Below are 19556 nucleotides of genomic sequence, written 5' to 3' on the forward strand. Positions count from 1 at the left end.
GGGTATCGGTATTACAGACGTTAGTTCCTCTTTAACCACTTGCCGACCAGCCGCCGCAGTCGTACTGCGGCAGAATGGCACGGCTGGGCGAAATGACGTAATGTTATGTCGCTTCACCTTGTGGCCACTGGGGGCGCACACGCTCGCCCCCGGAGCCGATGCGAGTGCCCGGCGGTCATGATCACCACCGGGCTCCCTCGATCGCTGCTGACACACGGAGAACCGGGATCTGTGTGTGTAAACACACAGTTTCCGGTTCTCTGAGTGGAGAACAGACAGATCGTCTGTTCATACAGAGTATGAACAGCGATCTGTCATCTCCCCTACACAGTCCCCTCCCCCCTTCAGTTAGAACACACACTAGGGAACACAATTAACCCCTTGATCGCCCCCTAGTGTTAACCTCTTCCCTGCCAGTGACATTTTTACAGTAATCAATGCATTTTTATAGCACTGATCGCTGTATAAATGCCAATGGTCCCAAAAATGTGTCAAAAGTGTCCGATGTGTCCGCCATAATGCCGCAGTCCCGATAAAAATCGCAGATCGCCGCCATTACTAGTAAAAAAAAAATTATAATAAAAATGCCATAAAACTATCCCCCTATTTTGTAGACGCTATACCTTTTGCGCAAACCAATCAATATACGCAATTTTTTTTTTACAAAAATATGTAGAAGAATACGTATCAGCCTAAATTGAGGGAAAAAAAAGTTTTTTATATATATATATATATATATATATATATATATATATATATATATATATATATATATATATATATTTTTGGAGTATATTTATTATATAGGAAAAAGTAAAAAATATTGCATTTTTTTTTTCAAAATTGTCGCTCTTTTTTCGTTTGTAGTGCAAAAAATAAAAACCGCAGAGGTGATCAAATACCACCAAAAGAAAGCTCCATTTGTGGGAAAAAAAAAGGACGTCAATTTTGCTTGTGTGCAACGTCGCACATCCGCGCAATTGTCAGTTACAGCGACGCAGTGCCGAGTCGCAAAAAGTGCTCTGGTCAGGAAGGGGGTAAAATCTTCCAGGGCTGAAGCGGTTAATTACCACCAAAAGAAAAAGTTTTATTGGTCCCAAAAAAATGTATAAAATCAATTGTGTTGCACAAGTATCATAGCACTGGAAATGAAGGGGCATTACAGGCTGGTACTCAAGTGGCCTAACATAGTGCTAAATGTGAGCCTGCCTTCAAGAGTTGTAATAAGAGTAAAAGGGAGCAGCCTCTGAATCTCCTTTGCATTTGTCTATTTCAAATATCACAAAAAAAAAAAAAAAAATAAAATAAAATAAATGTGCGGTGGAAATTCCTTACCTGTACTCGCTCCTTTCATCTGGTTTTAACACAGGCCACTCTTTCTTCAAGTACTGGCTGGCTAATTTCTGTATAGTCTGGAAAACAAACAACTATTCATGTAAAACAAGTCAAATGTACATAATAAGATCACACAAATGATGTGCTAATTTCTCAAATCTGCTTAAAAAGTCAGTTTATGAAATAGCTTAAACAATTAACTTTTCACTTGAAGTCTCCATATACAGTTGTGCTCATAAGTTTACATACCCTGGCAGAATTTATGATTTCCTGGCCATTTTTCAGAGAATATGAATGATAACACAAAAACTTTTTCTTTCACTCATGGTTAGTGTTTTTCTGCAACAGAGGTACATTAATGGTACATATGGTAGCTGGAATTTAGGATAAAAAAAAAAAAAAAAAGGTGAACTTAGCCTTTAACCACTTGCCGATCGCCTCCGTGTACATCTACTGTGGGGCGGTGGTCACTCTTCTGCGCGAAAACACGTACAGGTTTGCGTCTGTGTCTTCCAGGTCTGCGGCGATGCCGGCACCCAGCTCCTGTTGTGATTGGGCACAGCGGGAGCCCGCCGGGACCCACCGATCGTTCCCGAGAGAGGTAGAACGGCGGTCTGCCTATGTAAACAAGGCAGATCGCTGTTCTGTGAGGAGGGGAGACAGAGATCATGTGCTTCTGCTAAGCAGGGACATGGAACTCTGTCTTCCCACAGTTAACGCAAGCCCTCCCTAGGGACACATTTAACCCTTTGATGGCCCCTGATGTTAACTCCTTCCCTGCCAGTGTCATTAATACAGTGACAGTATCACTGGTCCCCAAAAAAGTGTCAAAAGTGTCCGATTTGTCCACCGCAAAGTCGCAGTCCCGCTATAAGTCGCAGATCGCTGCCATTACTAGTAAAAACAATAAAATAAAAATATCCTATAGTTTGTAGACGCTATAACTTTTGCGCAAACCAATCAATATACGCTTATTGGGATTTTTTTTTACCTAAAATATGTAGCAGACAGAATACAAATTGGCCTAAATTGATGAAGAAATTAGATTTTTTTTTTATTGGATATGTTTTATAGCAGAAAGTAAAAAATATTGTGTGTTTTTTTTTTTTTTTTTTTAAATGGTTGTTTTTATTTTTTGTTTATAGCGCAAAAAAGAAAAACGGCACAGGTGATCAAATACCACCAAAAGGAAGTGCTATTTGTGAGGAAAAAAATGATAGTTTTATTTGGGTACAGCGTCGCACGACCAGATAAAGTAACTGTTCCCAAAGCTAGGGCTGGGAGATTTTCTTAAAAAAAAAAAAAAATCTTCGATTCTCTTAAAAAAAAAAAAACTCGATTCACGATTCGAATCGAGTTTTTTTTTTTTTCCTTTGGAAACCGCGCCGGTCCTGAGGCGCTGTGGGCACGAGCTTTTAGGCGAGGCCGCGGCTTCGGCCTAGTCCACGGCGTCCGGCCTCGCAGACTAGGCCGAAGCCGCGGCCTCACCTAAAAACTCTATGCCCACAGCTCCTCAGGACCGGCACGGTGTCAGCGCCGATCCTGAGGCGCTGCGGGCATGAGTTTTTAGGTGAGGCCGTGGCTTCAGCCTAGTCCGCGGCATTCCGGCCGAAGCCGCGGCGTCGCCTAAAAACTCATGCCCGCAGCGCCTAAGGACCGGCGCGGTGAAGAAAAAAAAATCGATTTGTTTAAATTTTGAATCGATTTAACCTCTCAGCTCGATTCAAGATTTAGATCGATTTTTTTCCCCAGCCCTACCCATAGCATTCCTCTATCTCCAGGTAAGAAGAACACATTCAAAAAGTCATATAGGTATGTTCATTTATAGAAGCTGGCTGCATACCTATATGACTTTTTGAATGTGTTCTTCTTACCTGGAGATAGAGGAATGCTTTGGGAACAGTTACAGCAGACATCGTGGTGAACTGATCGCATTGGTTATATCCACATGAGTGTTGCCCCTGCTGAGGTGACTGGATCTGGTGAGTGGGGACCCTTGAGGGAGAGCACAAAAGTCACCTGAAGACACTACGAGCACTCAAGTCACCTATAGTTTTTCTGCTATACACCTGAGCATAACCAGATTTACACCTTATACAAACGTTTTTTTATTAATTTATGTGAGGACTGATTCCTTATCATCCATACAGGCGTTATATATGCCTTTGAAGTGTGGTTTAACCCTTTCGGACTGTGCTACATGCCTATAATGTGGGTTAACACACCTGTGACCATCTGATACAAACAATTTTTTCTTTTGGATGCGTTTTCACTTGTTTATATCTTTTTGCTTATTTTTCACTTTTTATTTTGATAGTTGGATGTAACATCACTTAGAATCAACATTTATATTTGTTGTACTGTATCACCTGTTATGCACTTGTGGTATGTAGTTGCTAGGATGTACATGCCACTCTTTTAATTTTCAGGCCTGCACAGGTACTAGGTAATTTTGGATCGTGTTTTTTACCTTCCACATTAGGGGTGCACTTACACTGGAGTTCACTTACATGTCTGACAGTGCGTATGCCCTTTATTATTACACTTATATATACCACACAGGGATACCTATACATGAGGTATTGATTTTTTTTTTTATCCTAGTTTGGGGTTTCAGGAGAAGTACGCCGGTGAGGAGTTTACACTTATGGTGCAGTCTTTTCACTCTCCCCATACACACCTGTGGGCCCTTGGCTACTAGGTAGCGCCACATACCCCTTTCTTCTGTTTGTTTTTTCACTAATGTAAGTTCCCCTAGGGGAGGCAGCAACCTTTTTTCTCCTACCCTTATCCTAAGCGCGGTTGATTTCTGTATAACGTGACTATCTCTGTGCTACTGTTCCACCATGACAGACACCGATCTCCGCTCAGAGCCGTGTGAATAACAACCCCGCTAAGCCCCCCCCCCCCCCCCACAGTGGCGGAATGCCGGGCCCCATCGCAAGTGTGACTGTTGCGACCCTGGTAATTCCACCACTGCCCCATTTATCACCACCCTCTGAACTCGCCCTTGTAGCCAGTTTTCAATCCATGTACTCACCCTATTGTCCATGCCAACGGACCTTACTTTGTACAGTAAACATTTATGGGGAACTGTGTCAAATGCTTTTGCAAAATCCAGATACACCACGTCTACGGGCCTGTGTTTTCACTTTTGCAGAAACACATTACAGTCCATATAACATGGTTTTCTATGGATGTAGTTCACATCTGTGCATTTTATGGAAAGGACCAGGGAATTTTTTTCTGGCTTTTGGTTCCATAGACTTCTTTGGATCAAAAACGTGTATTGAAAAACGCAAAATGCACCTGGGATATGCAACCTGCATAGGTGTGAACCAGAAATAATTGCTTACTTCACATACTCCATGTACAGTATTCCCAGAATTTCTACTATGCATTTTATTTAGAAAAACGGGTCGCAATGCATTAAAGGCCTATCTGCACTGCCTTCATATGACTTTTTTTTTTTCTTTTTCTTTTTAAAGCTCAAAACATAATAAACAAGTCTTTCGGTCAGGTGAAAGGGAAAACATAGCATGTGGATATTTCATATTTACCACCTCCAAGCAGCAGATTGCTAGTGCAAAATCTCGTTTGAGAAGACTGGTTTATTACTATGCTGTGAACAGCCTATGCATGATTGAACACAACGCTACATGAAATTTAGAGGTCGGATACACTCCTAGTAGAAACAGCAGGGAAATCAACATAATAAACTAACCTTTTATATCCTTCAGTATTAAAAACAAAAAAAATAAACTAACGTTTTATATCCTTCAGTATTAAAAAAATAAATAAAAGTAAAAATAAACTAATGTTTTATATGCTTCAGTATAAAAAAAAAAAAAAAAAAATAATAAACAATTTTTTTTTTTTTTAATACTGAAGGATATAAAACGTTAGTTTATTTTTTTTTTAAATACAGAAGGATATAAAATGTTAGCTTATTATTTTGTTTTTTGGGATTTTTTTTTTTTAATACTGAAACATATAAAACATTAGTTTATTATTTTTCCTTATTTATTTTTTTTTTAATACTGAAGGATATAAAACTTTTGTTTATTATTTTGTTTTTTGGGTTATTTTTTTTAATACTAAAGCATATAAAACATTATAGTTTCATAGTTAGTCAGGTAGAAAAAAGACACAAGTCCATCCGGTTCAACCAATTAGTTAATTATTATTTTTTTTTTTTTTTTTTTTTTTAATACTGAAGGATATAAAACGTTAGTTGATTATTATTTTTTTTTTTTTAATACTGAAGGATATAAAACAAAAAAAAAAAAAAAAAAATCAACTAACGTTTTATATTCTTCAGTATTAAAAAAATAAATAAAATAATAAACGAATGTTTTATATGCTTTAGTATTAAAAAAAAAAAACAAACAAAAAAATAATAAGCTAACGCTTTATATGCTTCAGTATTAAAAACAAAATAATAAACGTTTTATATCTTTCAGTATTAAAAAAAACCCCAAAAAAACAAAATAATAAACTAACGTTTTATATCCTTTAGTATTAAAAACAATAAAATAAAAATAAACTAACGTTTTATATCCTTTAGTATTAAAAAAAATCAAAAAAATAAAAACTCATTGCAGTTGAAGATATCTCAGGGTATGACACAACATAACGAGGTAATTCTATATAAAAGTTTGCTGTGGCTGCCACTCAGATTATGAGCAGATCATAAAAATTGCTGCCAGAGAACTATAAAAAACAAAACAGAAGACAAATGAGGGAAAAGGACAATGTTAGCGGTCACACTACTGGAAAAACCAGCTAAGCTTGTGATTTATTGGGACGCTTTCATTGGGGAAGAAGAGGGCTGATTATGTCAAAGAGGGAGATCTTCTATCCTATGGAGGGAATGCACTGACAGGCCTGTGTGAGAAGCTTCAATAATTTCACTCTGCATTAGTGTGACTTGGGATTGGTCACCTTTTCTGGCCAATCACCACTCCAAAAACCTGCATTAAAAGGACACGTACTGTATACAGGCAGATACAGTACAAGCCTTCGTTCACACGAGTGCTGCTGCAGCACAATGCGTTTTTGTACTGTGACTTCACACAATTTTTTATGCTTATATGTGTCTTTTTTTGTAGGAGACTGGATTTTATATACAAAATGCTGCCAAAAACACACATAAAAACACATGTATATGCATTTTACAAGCGTTTTTGGTGCTTTTCCATGGCACTCATATGAATGGAGGCCTAAAGACACAAAAAATACAACTCTGTATTCATCAATTATTATGAAGGCTCAGTTCATACTATTGAGACTACAAAGTCGCAGGATTTCAAGTGCAACTTTGATGCGACTTTATATCCTCTTGCACTCAAGTTGCATCAAAGTAGTGCAGGAACCTTTTCAAAGTCACTGCAAATTTAAGTCGCATGTATTGGAACAGCTGCCATTGAAATCAATGGGCTGCAACTTGTCATGCAACTTTGTGTGTCACAGCGGAGCCTTATGCCCATTACACACGATGAGATTATCGGACGAATGATCATCCGTTTTTTTTTTTTGCATGCTAATCTCAGATCGAATATGATGAGTCTACTAAAGTCACGAAAATTTGCGTACGGCAGAATAAAAATTCGGAAGTGATGTCATGTGTTATAGTGTCTTTGTATTGCATTTTCGAACAACAACTGTACCGATTAAACGAAAATCGCACGATCTGGCATCGTACGAAAAAAAAAAAAAATATGTGTGCATGTCCGATAAAATAATAATCAGATGAACTATCTTGATTGGCTCTCGAAAGCTCTGTACTAAGGATCAGATTATCGTACGATCGCTTCGAAAGCGGTATTTTTCGTTGCGATTTTCTGATCACACTGATGCAAATTTGATGCGTTACAAAAAGCCTAGATTTGTATTTCATCCAAAAAAAAAAAACACATTTTGTGTTCAATGACGGTCGTTCACATCTATGCGCTGCGATTGCTATTCAAATGCGATACGGCAACAAAAAGGGTCGTGTGCAAGTTTGCTGCGTTGCAATTTTCCTCTACATAGACATCAATGGAAACCGCACTGAAATCACTTCTTGTGTTCAGATGTGTGCGAATACTTCTTTTTCTGTGTAGATTTTTTTATAACCCCCCCCCCCGCCACAGAAATTGCAGCTGTGCCCAATCCCATTCGATAACGCATTCAATTCGCATTACAATCGCACTGTCTTTGCAACGCAAAATCGCACTGAACTTTAGAAAAAATCCCTATGAGAATCACACCCATTTGCATCGCATGATTGTGAACCCAGCCTTAAACGTACTTTTCTTTGGGGGGTAAAGTTCCTTTTTTTTGGGGGGGGGGGGCAGGTATCTAGTATTCACCCCCCCTTATTGCCCACAGCCTCCTGGGACAAGTCACAGGTCCCTGAAGGCTGCAGGACCCTTCACACGGAGCGGGGCGGCTCATGAATGCACAGTGTGAAGCTGCAAGGAGTCACAGCCAGCTTCCCACACTAAAGATGTCGGCGCCAGGGACCCAAAGAACGGTGAAGAACCAGCCCGGGTGAGGACGGCGCTGGATGTCTGGACAGGTAAGTGTTCTTTTATTGAAAGTCAGCAGCTACAGTATTTGTAGCTGCTTACTTTAATTTTTTTTGTTTTGTTTCTAGGGTGAAGATCCTCTAATGCATGCAATGTATGCACCTGAATTTGATGTGGTATCAGCCTCTTGCAGTCCCTGAAGATCAAAATTCAAGAGGGATGGGCAAAATAGGGAGGCAATCAGTTCATGGGCTGACAAGGAGCATGCTGATGAGGAGGAGGAATGCATAGTGATAGAGATGAGCTCATCACTGTGCTGCTTCTCCTTCACTGTCCAGTCATAAGCTGGGGGCGGGTTTATGACCGCCTAGGCTCAGAGGATGTGGGTGGAATGCTGCTGGTCGTCACTCAACCCAGAACAGTGAGGACATCTAGTGGCAGAAAAGTATTGTGGGGGACAACTCTGGATTGAAGGTATTGCAGAAAAGGCAGTTTTTTTTTGTTATGATATATGCTGGCACAATGGCAGCGGTGGGCAAATGGGCGTACCTGTACGTCCCCTTTAAGAGCCGGGGATAGCAGGCGTGCGCCACGTACAGCGTGAACGTGCCACAGCATGACCGGTGGACTCTATGTCCACCAGTCTCCCGGCGATCGTGTCACGGAGCCTCAGAACGGGGGAAGTGCCTATGTAAACAAGGCATTTCCCCGTTCTGGCTTGTGTCATGATAGAGATCACTGCTCCCTGTCATGTGACTTGAAGCCCATCCCCCCACAATTAGAATCACTCCCTAGGACACACTTAACCCCTTCATCGCCCCCTAGTGGTTAACCCCTTCACTGCCAGTGTCATTTACACAGTAATCAGTGCATTTTTATAGTACTGATCGCTGTATAAATGACAATGGTCCCAAAATAGCGTCAAAAGCATCCGGTGTGTCCGCCATGTCACAGTCCCAGAAAAAAAAAAAAAAATCGCAGCTCGCCGCCATTACTAATAATAAAAAAAAAAAAAAAAATGCCATATATCTATCCCCTATTTTGTAGACGCTAACTAATCAATATATGCTTATTGCGATTTTTTTTTACCAAAAATATGTAGAAGAATACATATCGGCCTCAACTGAGGGAAAAAAATGTTTTTTTTTTTGTTTTTTTTTATATATTTTTGGGGGATATTACAGCAAAAAGTAAAAAAGGTGGGTTTTTTTTTTTTCAAAATTGTCGCTCTTTTTTTGTTTATAGCGCAAAAAATAAAAATCGCAGAGGTGATCAAATACCACCAAAAGAAAGCTCTATTTGTAGGAAAAAAAGGAGCTAAAAAAGCTAAAGCGACGCTGTGCCGTATCACAAAAAGTGCTCTGGTCAGGAAGGGGGTAAAATCTTCCGGGGCTGAAGCGGTTAAAGTCATCTTTTAATAAACATGTACAGCTGTGGGGAATGTCTAGTTATATTGTCTCTTGGATCAGACATTTGTGAAATTTAGTATTCGGGGGGGGGGGGGGGGGGTCTCTGAACTTTATATGACATTTATGAGCCTGGGCTGTATTCAGGAACACTCACAGAGCGGTGTAATAATGGAATAATAATGCATAATGCAATAATGGAATAATAATGCAACCGCAATCTTGTGCCGCAAGAAACACAACAGAGTTCCTAAAATATTGCTCCCTGTAAACTACCATGTAACACAATGGCCACACAATGGCTCCATGCGTTTGTTCAGCCCCTCTGAATGCATTTACATCTGCAGGAAAAAAAAAGCGGTTTACCGCTTCAACATGGGGGCCAATTCTGGCATTTTTCACATACATGCAGAAACCCGAAAATGACTTGCAAACCCCAAAACATTATACATTTTTTGAAAGCAACAGGCGTGGAGAATAAAATGGTGGTGATTGGAAATGTTTATGTCACATAATATTTTATTTATATATTCTTTATTTATTAAAAAGACAATTTTTCCATATATTAAAAAAAAAAAAAAAAAAAGAAAGGGAGAGAAAAGCAAAACTAAAATCATGCAGGCACTTGCATATTCTAAAGGCCTTTATTTAACTGTAACAAAAAAAAGGAAAAGTAACAAAAAAAAAAAAAAAAAATGTATTTTTTTTAAGCCATCCCACCTTGACATGGCAATTTTCTGCTCTGTGCAGCGGATTATCAAATTTTAGTGCACACACACAATATAATACCCACATATTTTGGTGAAATATAAAAGATGATATTACACGGAGTAAATAGATACCCAACATGTCACGCTTTAGAATTGCGCACGCCCATGGAAAGGCGACAAACTACGCTATGTTAAATTATACATAGGCGACATTTTAAAAGCCTTTACAGGTTACCAGTTTAGAGTTAAACAGGAGATCTGGCACTGGAATGATTGCTCTCACTCTGACAATCGCGGCGATACCTCACATGTGTGGACCGATCAGCATTTACATGCGCGTGCAGGACCTACGTATGCGTTCGCATTTGTGCACAACCACAGGGGGATGGGGTGCTTTAATTTTTTTTTTTTTAACCACTTCAATACAGGGAACTTATACACCTTCCTGCTCAGACCAATTTTCAGCGCTGTCGCACTTTGAATGTCAATTACGCGGTCATCCATCACTGTACCCAAAATACATTTTTATCATTTTGTTCCCACAAATAGAGCTTTCTTTTGGTGGTATTTGATCACCTCTGCGATTTTTATTTTCTGCCAAACAAATTAAAAAAAAGACAGAAAATTTTGAAAAAAAAAATGTTTTTTTTTTTTTTTTTCTGTTACAAAACTTTGTAAATAAGTAAGTTTTCTCCTTCACTGATGGGCACTGATGGGGCTGCACTGACAGGCACTGATAAGGTGGCACTGATGGGCACCGATGAGGCGGCACTGATGATGGGCAGTAATATGCCACACTGATGGAGCACTGATAAGCGCCACTGATAGGTGGCACTAATATGCAGCACTGATGGGTACACATAGGTGGCACTGATGGGCACTGAAAGGCGGCACCGATGGGCACTGAAAGGCAGCACAGATGGGCACTGAAAGGCAGCACGGAAGGGCACGGATAGGCACTGATAAGCAGCACAGATGGGCACTGATAGGTGGCACGGATGGGCATGGATGGGCACTGATAGGTGGCACTGATGTACAGTAATTGATGGTACAGATGACTGCCAATCAGTGATGCCCATTGTGGGTACTGATTGGCATCCATTGTGGGCACCGATTGGCATCCATTGTGGGCACTGATTGGCATCCCTGGTGGTCTAAGGTGGCATACCTGGTGGTGACATCCCTGGTGGTGTCCCTGGTGGTCCAGTGTGGGCATCCTCGTGGGGGGGGCTGCGCTGATAATCAATCAGCACAGACACCCCCCCCCCCGTGAGAGGAGCAGCCGATCGCGAGTGAGGAAAAGCTGATCAACGGCTCTTCCTGTTTACATCGTGATCAGCCGTGATTGGACACGGCTGATCACGTGGTAAAGAGTCTACGTCAGAGACTCTTTACCAAGATCGGTGTAGCGGTGTGTCAGACTGACACCGTACCACCGATCGCTGCGATGCACGCCCCCACGGGCACACGGCGGTTGTTATCCTGCTGGACGTCATATGACGTCCGGTCAGGATATTGAAACCACTTTGCTGCAATCATTTTGCTATATGGCGGGCGGCAAGTTTGTTGATTATTTTACACACATTATTTTTGTGATCAAATTTATTGCCATCACGAGGCATGAACAACATCCCTTGTGATAGCATGCGCAGTGACAGGTACACTTTAAGGAGAGATCTGGGGTCCAAATTAGACCCCTGATCTCTCCTCTGCCTTCCAAGGCAGCTGGATCAAACCGAGATCGACCGGATTTACTGTCCAGCGAGGGCCGGAAGTGGCAAAATCCTCATTGTTTCCGGTTTTATACTCCATAAAGCTCAGGAAACGGAAGTTCCTCCTTTTTCTCTCAGTGGCCCCGGGCACCCCAGTGGGACAGGAGAGCCTGGAAACAGCAGTGCCTGGCAGTGCCGCCATTGTGATCAAGCTATGACAGCCCAAAGTTAGGAGACTCAGATAGTTGGGGACATTATTTATCAGAGGGGCCAATACAGCAACGTGGCTGTGTTTTAACTCGAGTGGTTCAAACAGAACAGTTCTCTGTTTTTTTTTTTTTCTTGCCAGCTAGCTTAAAAGTGTCCCTTCTATACTGTACAATATGTGAAGAGCTGCGCAAATTGTCAGCGTTCTATATATGTCTGCGATAATACCACTCATATACAGTGCCTTGAAAAAGTATTCATACCCCTTGAAATTTTCCACATTTTGTCATGCTACAACCAAAAACATAAATGTGAAGTGGAAGGAAAATGATAAATGGTTTTCAACATTTTTTACAAATAAATATATCAAAAGTTTGGTGTGCATTTGTATTCAGCCCCCCGGAGTCAATACTTTGTAGAGCCCCCTTTCACTGCAATTACGGCTGCAAGTCTTTTTGGGGATGTCTCTACCAGCTTTGCACATCTAGAGAGGGACATTTTTGCCCGTTCTTCTTTGCAAAATAGCTCAAGCTCTGTCAGATTGGACGGAGAGAGTCTGAACAGCAATTTTCAAGTCTTGTCACAGATTCTCAATTGGATTTAGGTCTGGACTTTGACTGGGCCATTCTAACACATGAATATGCTTTGATCTAAACCATTCCATTGTAGCTCTGGCTGTATATTTAGGGTCGTTGTCTTGCTGGAAGGTGAACCTCCGCCCCAGTCTCAAGTCTTTTGTAGACTCTAACAGGTTTTCTTCTAAGATTTCCCTGTATTTGGCTCCATCCATCTTCCCATCAACTCTGACCAGCTTCCCTGTCCCTGCTGAAGAAAAGCATCCCCACAACATGATGCTGCCACCACCATGTTTCACGGTGGGGATGGTGTGTTCAGGGTGATGTGCAGTGTTAGTTTTCCGCCACACATAGTGTTTTGCTTTTAGGCCACAAAGTTTAAATTTGGTCTAATCTGACCAGAGCACCTTCTTCCACATGTTTGCTGTGTCCCCCACATGGCTTCTCGCAAACTGCAAACGTAACTTCCTATGGCTTTCTTTCAACAATGGCTTTCTTCTTTCCACTCTTCCATAAAGGTCAGATTTGTGGAGTGTACGACTAATAGTTGTCCTGTGGACAGATTCTCCCACCTGAGCTGTGGATCTCTGCAGCTCCTCCAGAGTTACCATGGGCCTCTTGGCTGCTTCTCTGATTAATGCTCTCCTTGCCCGGCCGGACAGTTTAGGTGGACGGCCATGTCTTTGTAGCGTTGCAGTTGTGCCATACTCTTTACCATTTTCGGATGATGGATTGAACAGTGCTCCGTGAGATGTTCAAAGCTTGGGATATTTTTTTTATAACCTAACCCTGATTTAAACTTTATCCCTGACCTGTTTGGTGTGTTTATTGGCCTTCATGATGCTGTTTGTTCACTAAGGTTCTCTAACAAACCTATGAGGGCTTCACAGAACAGCTGTATTTATACTGAGATTAAATTACACACAGGTGGACTCTATTTACTAATTAGGTGACTTCTGAAGGCAATTGGTTCCACTAGATTTAAGTTAGGGGTATCAGAGTAAAGGGGGATGAATACAAATGTACGCCACACTTTTCAGATATTATTTGTAAGAAAAAAATTTGAAAACCATTTATAATTTTCATTCCACTTTATAATTATGTGCCACTTTGTGTTGGTTTATCACATAAAATCACATTTACGTTTTTGGTTGTAACATGACAAAATGTGGAAAATTTCAAGGGGTATGAATGGGCACTATAGCTCTGTGCCCTCCACTAATTATATTACAGTGTTGGCTGTGCAAGTTGTTCATTCGGGAAACGAAGTTCCATTTCTCCATATTTCTAGGTAGATTAGGGTGGGCAGAGGAATATCAGAAGGCCACTTCAAAACAGCAATTATTTCTTTAATCTGAATACATCTCATGTTGTGTTTCTCCCCCTTGTGAACTTGTATTATTATGTTTTTAAACAAAAATCAAAACGATATATTCAAATGTACCCCATGTTGCCCAATAATTACCAGTGGAAGGTTTGCGCAGAGGAGAAATGACAAATGACAAATTCCAGACACAATTCCGATGCAGACATATGCAAATGTCTTGTTTTATCCCCCCCTGCGCTGCCCTCATTAATATTCATGAGGGTGAAATAACAAAGGCTGGTTTACCCATCTGTAGGCAGTGGAATTTCGGGAGGGCTACGTCTGATGCCGACACACAACGGGAGGGGAGACACGGCTGCTGGCGGCCACATGGGCCCTTTTTTTTTTTTTTTTTTTATACCAAAGATCTGTTATTGAAGCCGATAGCCGGATTCTACCAGAGCTGTGCGGAGTTTAGAAAACGCCTGTTCGTCACTGTAAACTGAGGTACGGTCATGGAAAAATACTTTAGAGAGTATGTAAACAATGGATTTCTCCTATCTGCTCCCTTATGGTCTGTTAAATATACCACTGAAAGCTTTTGGCTATATGAAAGTGCAAACATTGTGGCACACACATTGTAATCTGTATAAAATTGCTTAGAGTGCCGCTCCCCGTGCCAATGTAAAAATCCCGCAGTGGGTGCCAGCGTCCAGAAAGCTCATCCCAGCTCATGTGGAAGTACATAACAACAAAGGTAGGATGCCACACACCAGAACACAGCCCGAGTTATGGAGAAGTAAGATGTGGCCTCAGCCTGGCTCCTCCCGGGCCACGCCCCCAACACGTTTCGCCCCCTGGGTTATAGAGAGCTCTATGACTAAGTCACACGTGTCAAGCACAAGGCCCAAGGGCTGCATCCGGCCCTCCAGACCATTTAATGTGGCCCTCGCACCTCTCCTGCAGCTACGGCACCCCCTCATCTCCGCCTCCACCTTGTCTCAGCAGTTGGCAGCAGAGGTGGAGGACGGAATTCCTCCACCAGATACTTACATTCTCTGTGCAGACGCAAAAAGGCTCATCTCTTCCCCCTTCCCTGTCCCAGCAGTTGGCAGCAGAGAGGACAGAAGGCCTCCAACAGATCCTGTGCCTCTCCGTGCAACCGCAGCACCCCCTCATCTCTACCTCCCCTGGACTCAGCATTTGGCAGACTTCTGCAGCTGACTCCAGCCCTCCTCCAGACCCTGCACTTTCTGCTTTCCAGCAGCAGGACAAGGTAAGGGGGGGGGGGGGGGTGCACTGTGATTTAAGGAAGGGTGGAGGACTTTCGACTACTGATGGTGGGAGGGCTCTTGACAGCTGATGTAAGGAGGGATGGGGGGGCTCTGGACATCTACTAATAATTATGAGAATACTACAATTCTGTGCCAGTTGAAAAGGAGGGTCATACAACACTGGTATCATCCACAAGAAACTTTATTGGAGGCTGCTCAAACAGAATACCACGGCAGAACCATGTTCTGTCTATGCAGTCCTCAATACATTTTCTTGTGGATGGTACCAGCAGTGTGCGACCCTCTTTTTCACACTTGCATCATCTGTTACAGGAATGTGAGTGGACTCTGTGCCAGTCTGCACCTACCCTTCACAGCTTAAAGGGGTTGTAAACCCTCGCTGTTTTCACCTTAATGCATTCTATGTATTAAGGTGAAAAACATTTTTTAATGCAGCAGTGCCCCCGAGCCCTCCTTATACTTACCTGAGCCCAGAAATTTGCGCAACGGGAACAAGCACACCAGCCCCAGCTGGTGTCTCGTGTCCTGATTGGATAGATTGATAGCAGCGCAGCCATTGGCTCCCGCTGCTGTCAATCAGATCCAATGACGCGGATGCCAGAGGGTGGGGCTGAGTCATACATTCATTGCCAAAAGCCAATGAGGAGTACGAGTCCCTGGAGAGGGAAGGCTCTCGGGGACATCGCTGGATAAAGAGGAAGCTTAGGTAAGTATTTTTTTGGGGGGGCGGCTGCTGCACACAGAGGGTATTTGCATAGAATGCATGAAGGTAAAAAAACTTTGTGCGTTTACAACCACTTTAAGTCTTAAGTTAGTATTAGAACCAGTAATAAATCGAATGCAGAGGCAATTATTTAATATGCTAAAGAGTAGATACATTAATGTAGTCTTTCAGATACAACCGGCCTTTGTGGGCAACCATAATGCTGATGTAAAATAGACGAAATAGAGTTTGACACCACTGGACTAAGCCCTATGGGAAGGGCAAAACACATCAGAGGGGCGTGGCCTGGGAGGAGCCAGACTGAAGCCGCATCTTACTCCCCTAACTCGGGCTATGTTCCGGTGTGTGGCATCCTACCTTTGTTATGTATTGAGGCATGCAGCCACAAATTTTGTGAGCCGATGCTCACAAAATGCAGCACAGTGGTGTAGTGGGTAGCAGTTTCACCTAGCAGCAATGGGGGTCGCTGGTTCAAATCCCGACCACGACACCATCTGCCTGGAGTTTGCATGTTCTCCCTGTGCCTGCGTGGGTTTCCTCCAGGTACTCCGGTTTCCTCCCACACTCCAAAGACATGCTGGTAGGTTAATTAGATCCTGCCTAAAAAAAAAAAAAAAGGCAATATGTGTATGGGTTTGTAAGCGTGTCGGGGGACTCTACGGGGTAAGTACCGCGCTATACCGTAGATGGACACCGGCGGCAAAAAGCGCCCTGAGGCGATTCAGTTCGCAGAGGTAGCACTATACAAGTCACTCATTCATTCAATGCTTCTCTGCTTCTGTTGACGGTTAGTAACTATAGTTAACTTTTTTTTCCAGCTCTCTCTTTTGACTACAAAATACCTTCCCCTAGTTTATGCAGAGGGGGAGGCGTTATATAGACCTAACACACTTTTGTCCTAGGAAGACAATGCTTCTTCTCTTAACCAAAGACAGGTTCTCATCCTAGCACAGGAAGTGTGTTCCTGGCAGGATCATTAGACGAACATAAAGTAGATTGTAAGCTCCAACAAGCAGGACCCTCTGATTCCTCTTGTACCAAATTTTAATGGAACTGTACTGTCTGCCTTAATTTTGTTAAGCTGTGCGCAAACTATTGGCACTATATAAATCCTGTATTATAATAATAATAATAATAAAAAAGAAAAAAGTATGAACAAAGAAAACAAATGCAGCCACCACACAACTATGTGTATGATTGGGGAAATTTCCCTTTACTTCCTGTTCTAGAGGCACCAACAGGGGGTTAGGGCTCATTTACAGTTGCGTTGGTAAGCAGTAAAAATAGGTGGTTGAGTCCAGATTTTGCTGCATGAGCTGCAAAAAAGCAGCCAGGCAGGGTTTTAGCGATGCCCTGGCAAAAAAAAATTAACTGTCTCCTTTGCATTCAACGAGCAGTACCACCACCTAACTCAACCCATTCAAGTGAATGGAGCTATGCCACAATCGCCCTTCCTCTACATTAGTGTTTCTCAACTCCAGTCCTCAAGGCGCCCCCGACAGGTCATGTTTTCAGGCTTTCCGTTATTTTGCACAGGTGATTTGATCAGTTTCACTGCCTTAGTAATTACCTCAGCCGTTTCATCTGAGGGAAATCCTGAAAACATGACCTGAGCCTTGAGGGCTGGAGTTGAGAAACACTGATGTAGAGGAAGGGCGATTGTGGTGTAGTTCCATTCACTTGAATGGGTTGAGTTAGGTGGTGGTACTGCTCGTTGAATGCAAAGGGGGCAAGTAATTTTTTACATGCAACACACAATGTTGCGGCATGGTCATGTAGGCTTTTAAGGCTCAAAACAGGTGCTGAGGAGGCAACATATCATCCTCCATCATGACCTCTTTTCAGAGGGGATGCAAGGATTGCCACAAATGTGACTAGAAATCTGTCACAGTGGAGGAAATTTGTCTCAATCGTTCCCGGAACAGAGGTCCCAATGGGAGAGCTTTCCCCTCTTGTTCCGGGGTCAACTCTAAAAAAAAATATTTCCCCCTCACTTTATCTCTCAGTTACAATGGTCACCAGTACAAAGAACCTCCCCAATGAGAAAACAGCAATAAATACTTGTCAGCTCCACTGCCTTTGATTGCCCTATTGACTTGAATAGTGGTTGTGGCGTGGCCGTGTTGACTTGAATGGCCCATCAACTCTGCATGTTGCAATCATTTTTCTCTGGCTGATGTTTAGATTTTAGGTGAGTGGACAAGGGTGGTGGAGGAGGTGGGGAGGCGCAGCCACCTGTTTGACCTCCCCCCAGTCACCTACATGAAAGAGGCCTATATGTTACATAGCTCTCCGCAGGGCGATTCAAATCTGCTCAGGCATTGTTAAACACAACAGTAACAAGCTATATCACTAGTATAGTGTTACTTGAGAAGGACCTTTGCCAAGAATCTATCCGATCCTTGTGGGTAGCGAAGGGAAGACTAAAGAATCTGAGCAGTTACTGATTTTTTTTTTGAGCAATGATTTTTTTCATGCTAAGAAAAATATTTTTTCGGCTGGCACTTTAATACCTCAAGACTCTCCCAGGTTAAATTTGTTAGCTTTTACTTGGCACTAGTGAAGACCATGCCTCTACAATGGCCCAAGTGTAATTTCCAATCTGTTGTGGTATTGTGCTGACTTGCTGTCAGTGCTGCGGTTCATTGTGGCGGAGAACATGGCAGACACGGTTATCCCCAGCCGGGGAGGACAGCGCAGCTTAAATCACAGCTGATATCTGCCATGCCGTCAGAGTCAGCATATTTCAACGATGACGAGATGTGGGTGACCTGGACGGTCAAAGGCCACTGCTGGCAGCTGACTGGTGTCATAAATAGGTCACAGATTACCAGTGATTTCCTACACAGACACAAAAAAATGAAGATAAAGCACTGGGGGATATAATCCTTCTTTCCCAATTGTAGACATTGAAATCTGTAGAATGCATCAGCCTCCATCTGTTGTGCCTTCTCCTTTCTACTCTTCTTTGCTCTGATGTTCTACTATATGCACCCATCATTTCTTCATCTTTCTCTGCTTCATTCCTTTTTCTTTTTTCTATTTATAGTATAAAGTTTGTCTATGTGTCATGAAGTGCTTGTTGGCTTAGGTTGTACAATACCCTTCTGACATTTACCTTATATTTGATTGTCTAGCACAGCCTCTCCCACACTTTGTATCCTGGAGGAACCCTATTTCCTTGTCTTGGGAAACCTTTGCTAAAAGTTATACCTACAGAACATTTTAAATCTACAATGAAATAATAATGTCATACCTAGTATACATGTAACCAAGGGGAGATCATTTTTTTTTTACACCCTCCGTACAACATTAAAAGTCTTGCAACTAAATAAACAACCATCAAAAAGACACATATACAGTAAAAATGGTGGTATCCCCTAACTGGTCAGTGTAGAAACATCCCCCTGCATAGGTGGCCAGTGTGGATGTAGAAGGACCCTCTTGCATTGGTGGCCAGTGTAGGTGTAGAAGGGCCCCCTTGCATTGGTGGCCAGTGTAGGTGTAGAAGAACCTCCTTGCATTGGTGGCCAGTGTAGGTGTAAATGGACCCCCATGCATTGGTGGCCAGTGTAGGTGTAGAAGGGCCCCCTTGCATTGGTGGCCAGTGTAGGTGTAGAAGAACCCCCTTGCATTGGTGGCCAGTGTAGGTGTAAAAGGACCCCCATGCATTGGTGGCCAGTGTAGGTGTAGAAGGATCCCCTTGCATTGGTGGCCAGTGTAGGTGTAGAAGGGCCCCCCCCTTGCAATGGTGACCAGTGTAGGTGAGGAAGG

At 42.3% G+C, this 19556-nt stretch overlaps 1 protein-coding gene across 4 annotated transcripts in view; it reads right to left on the minus strand.

Moving 5' to 3' along the window:
- The window catches only part of FCHSD2 (FCH and double SH3 domains 2), a 375255-nt gene that overhangs the window by 152517 nt on the left and 203182 nt on the right, over positions 1–19556 (minus strand). For all 4 annotated transcript variants that reach the window (XM_073612907.1, XM_073612906.1, XM_073612905.1 and 1 more), the window contains one exon: positions 1336–1412. In XM_073612907.1, coding sequence (XP_073469008.1) covers positions 1336–1412 — 77 coding nt within the window. The remainder of the gene's footprint in view (positions 1–1335; positions 1413–19556) is intronic.

This window comes from Aquarana catesbeiana, linkage group LG02 (assembly GCF_042186555.1).
Source record: "Aquarana catesbeiana isolate 2022-GZ linkage group LG02, ASM4218655v1, whole genome shotgun sequence".
NCBI classification, from domain to species: domain Eukaryota; kingdom Metazoa; phylum Chordata; class Amphibia; order Anura; family Ranidae; genus Aquarana; species Aquarana catesbeiana.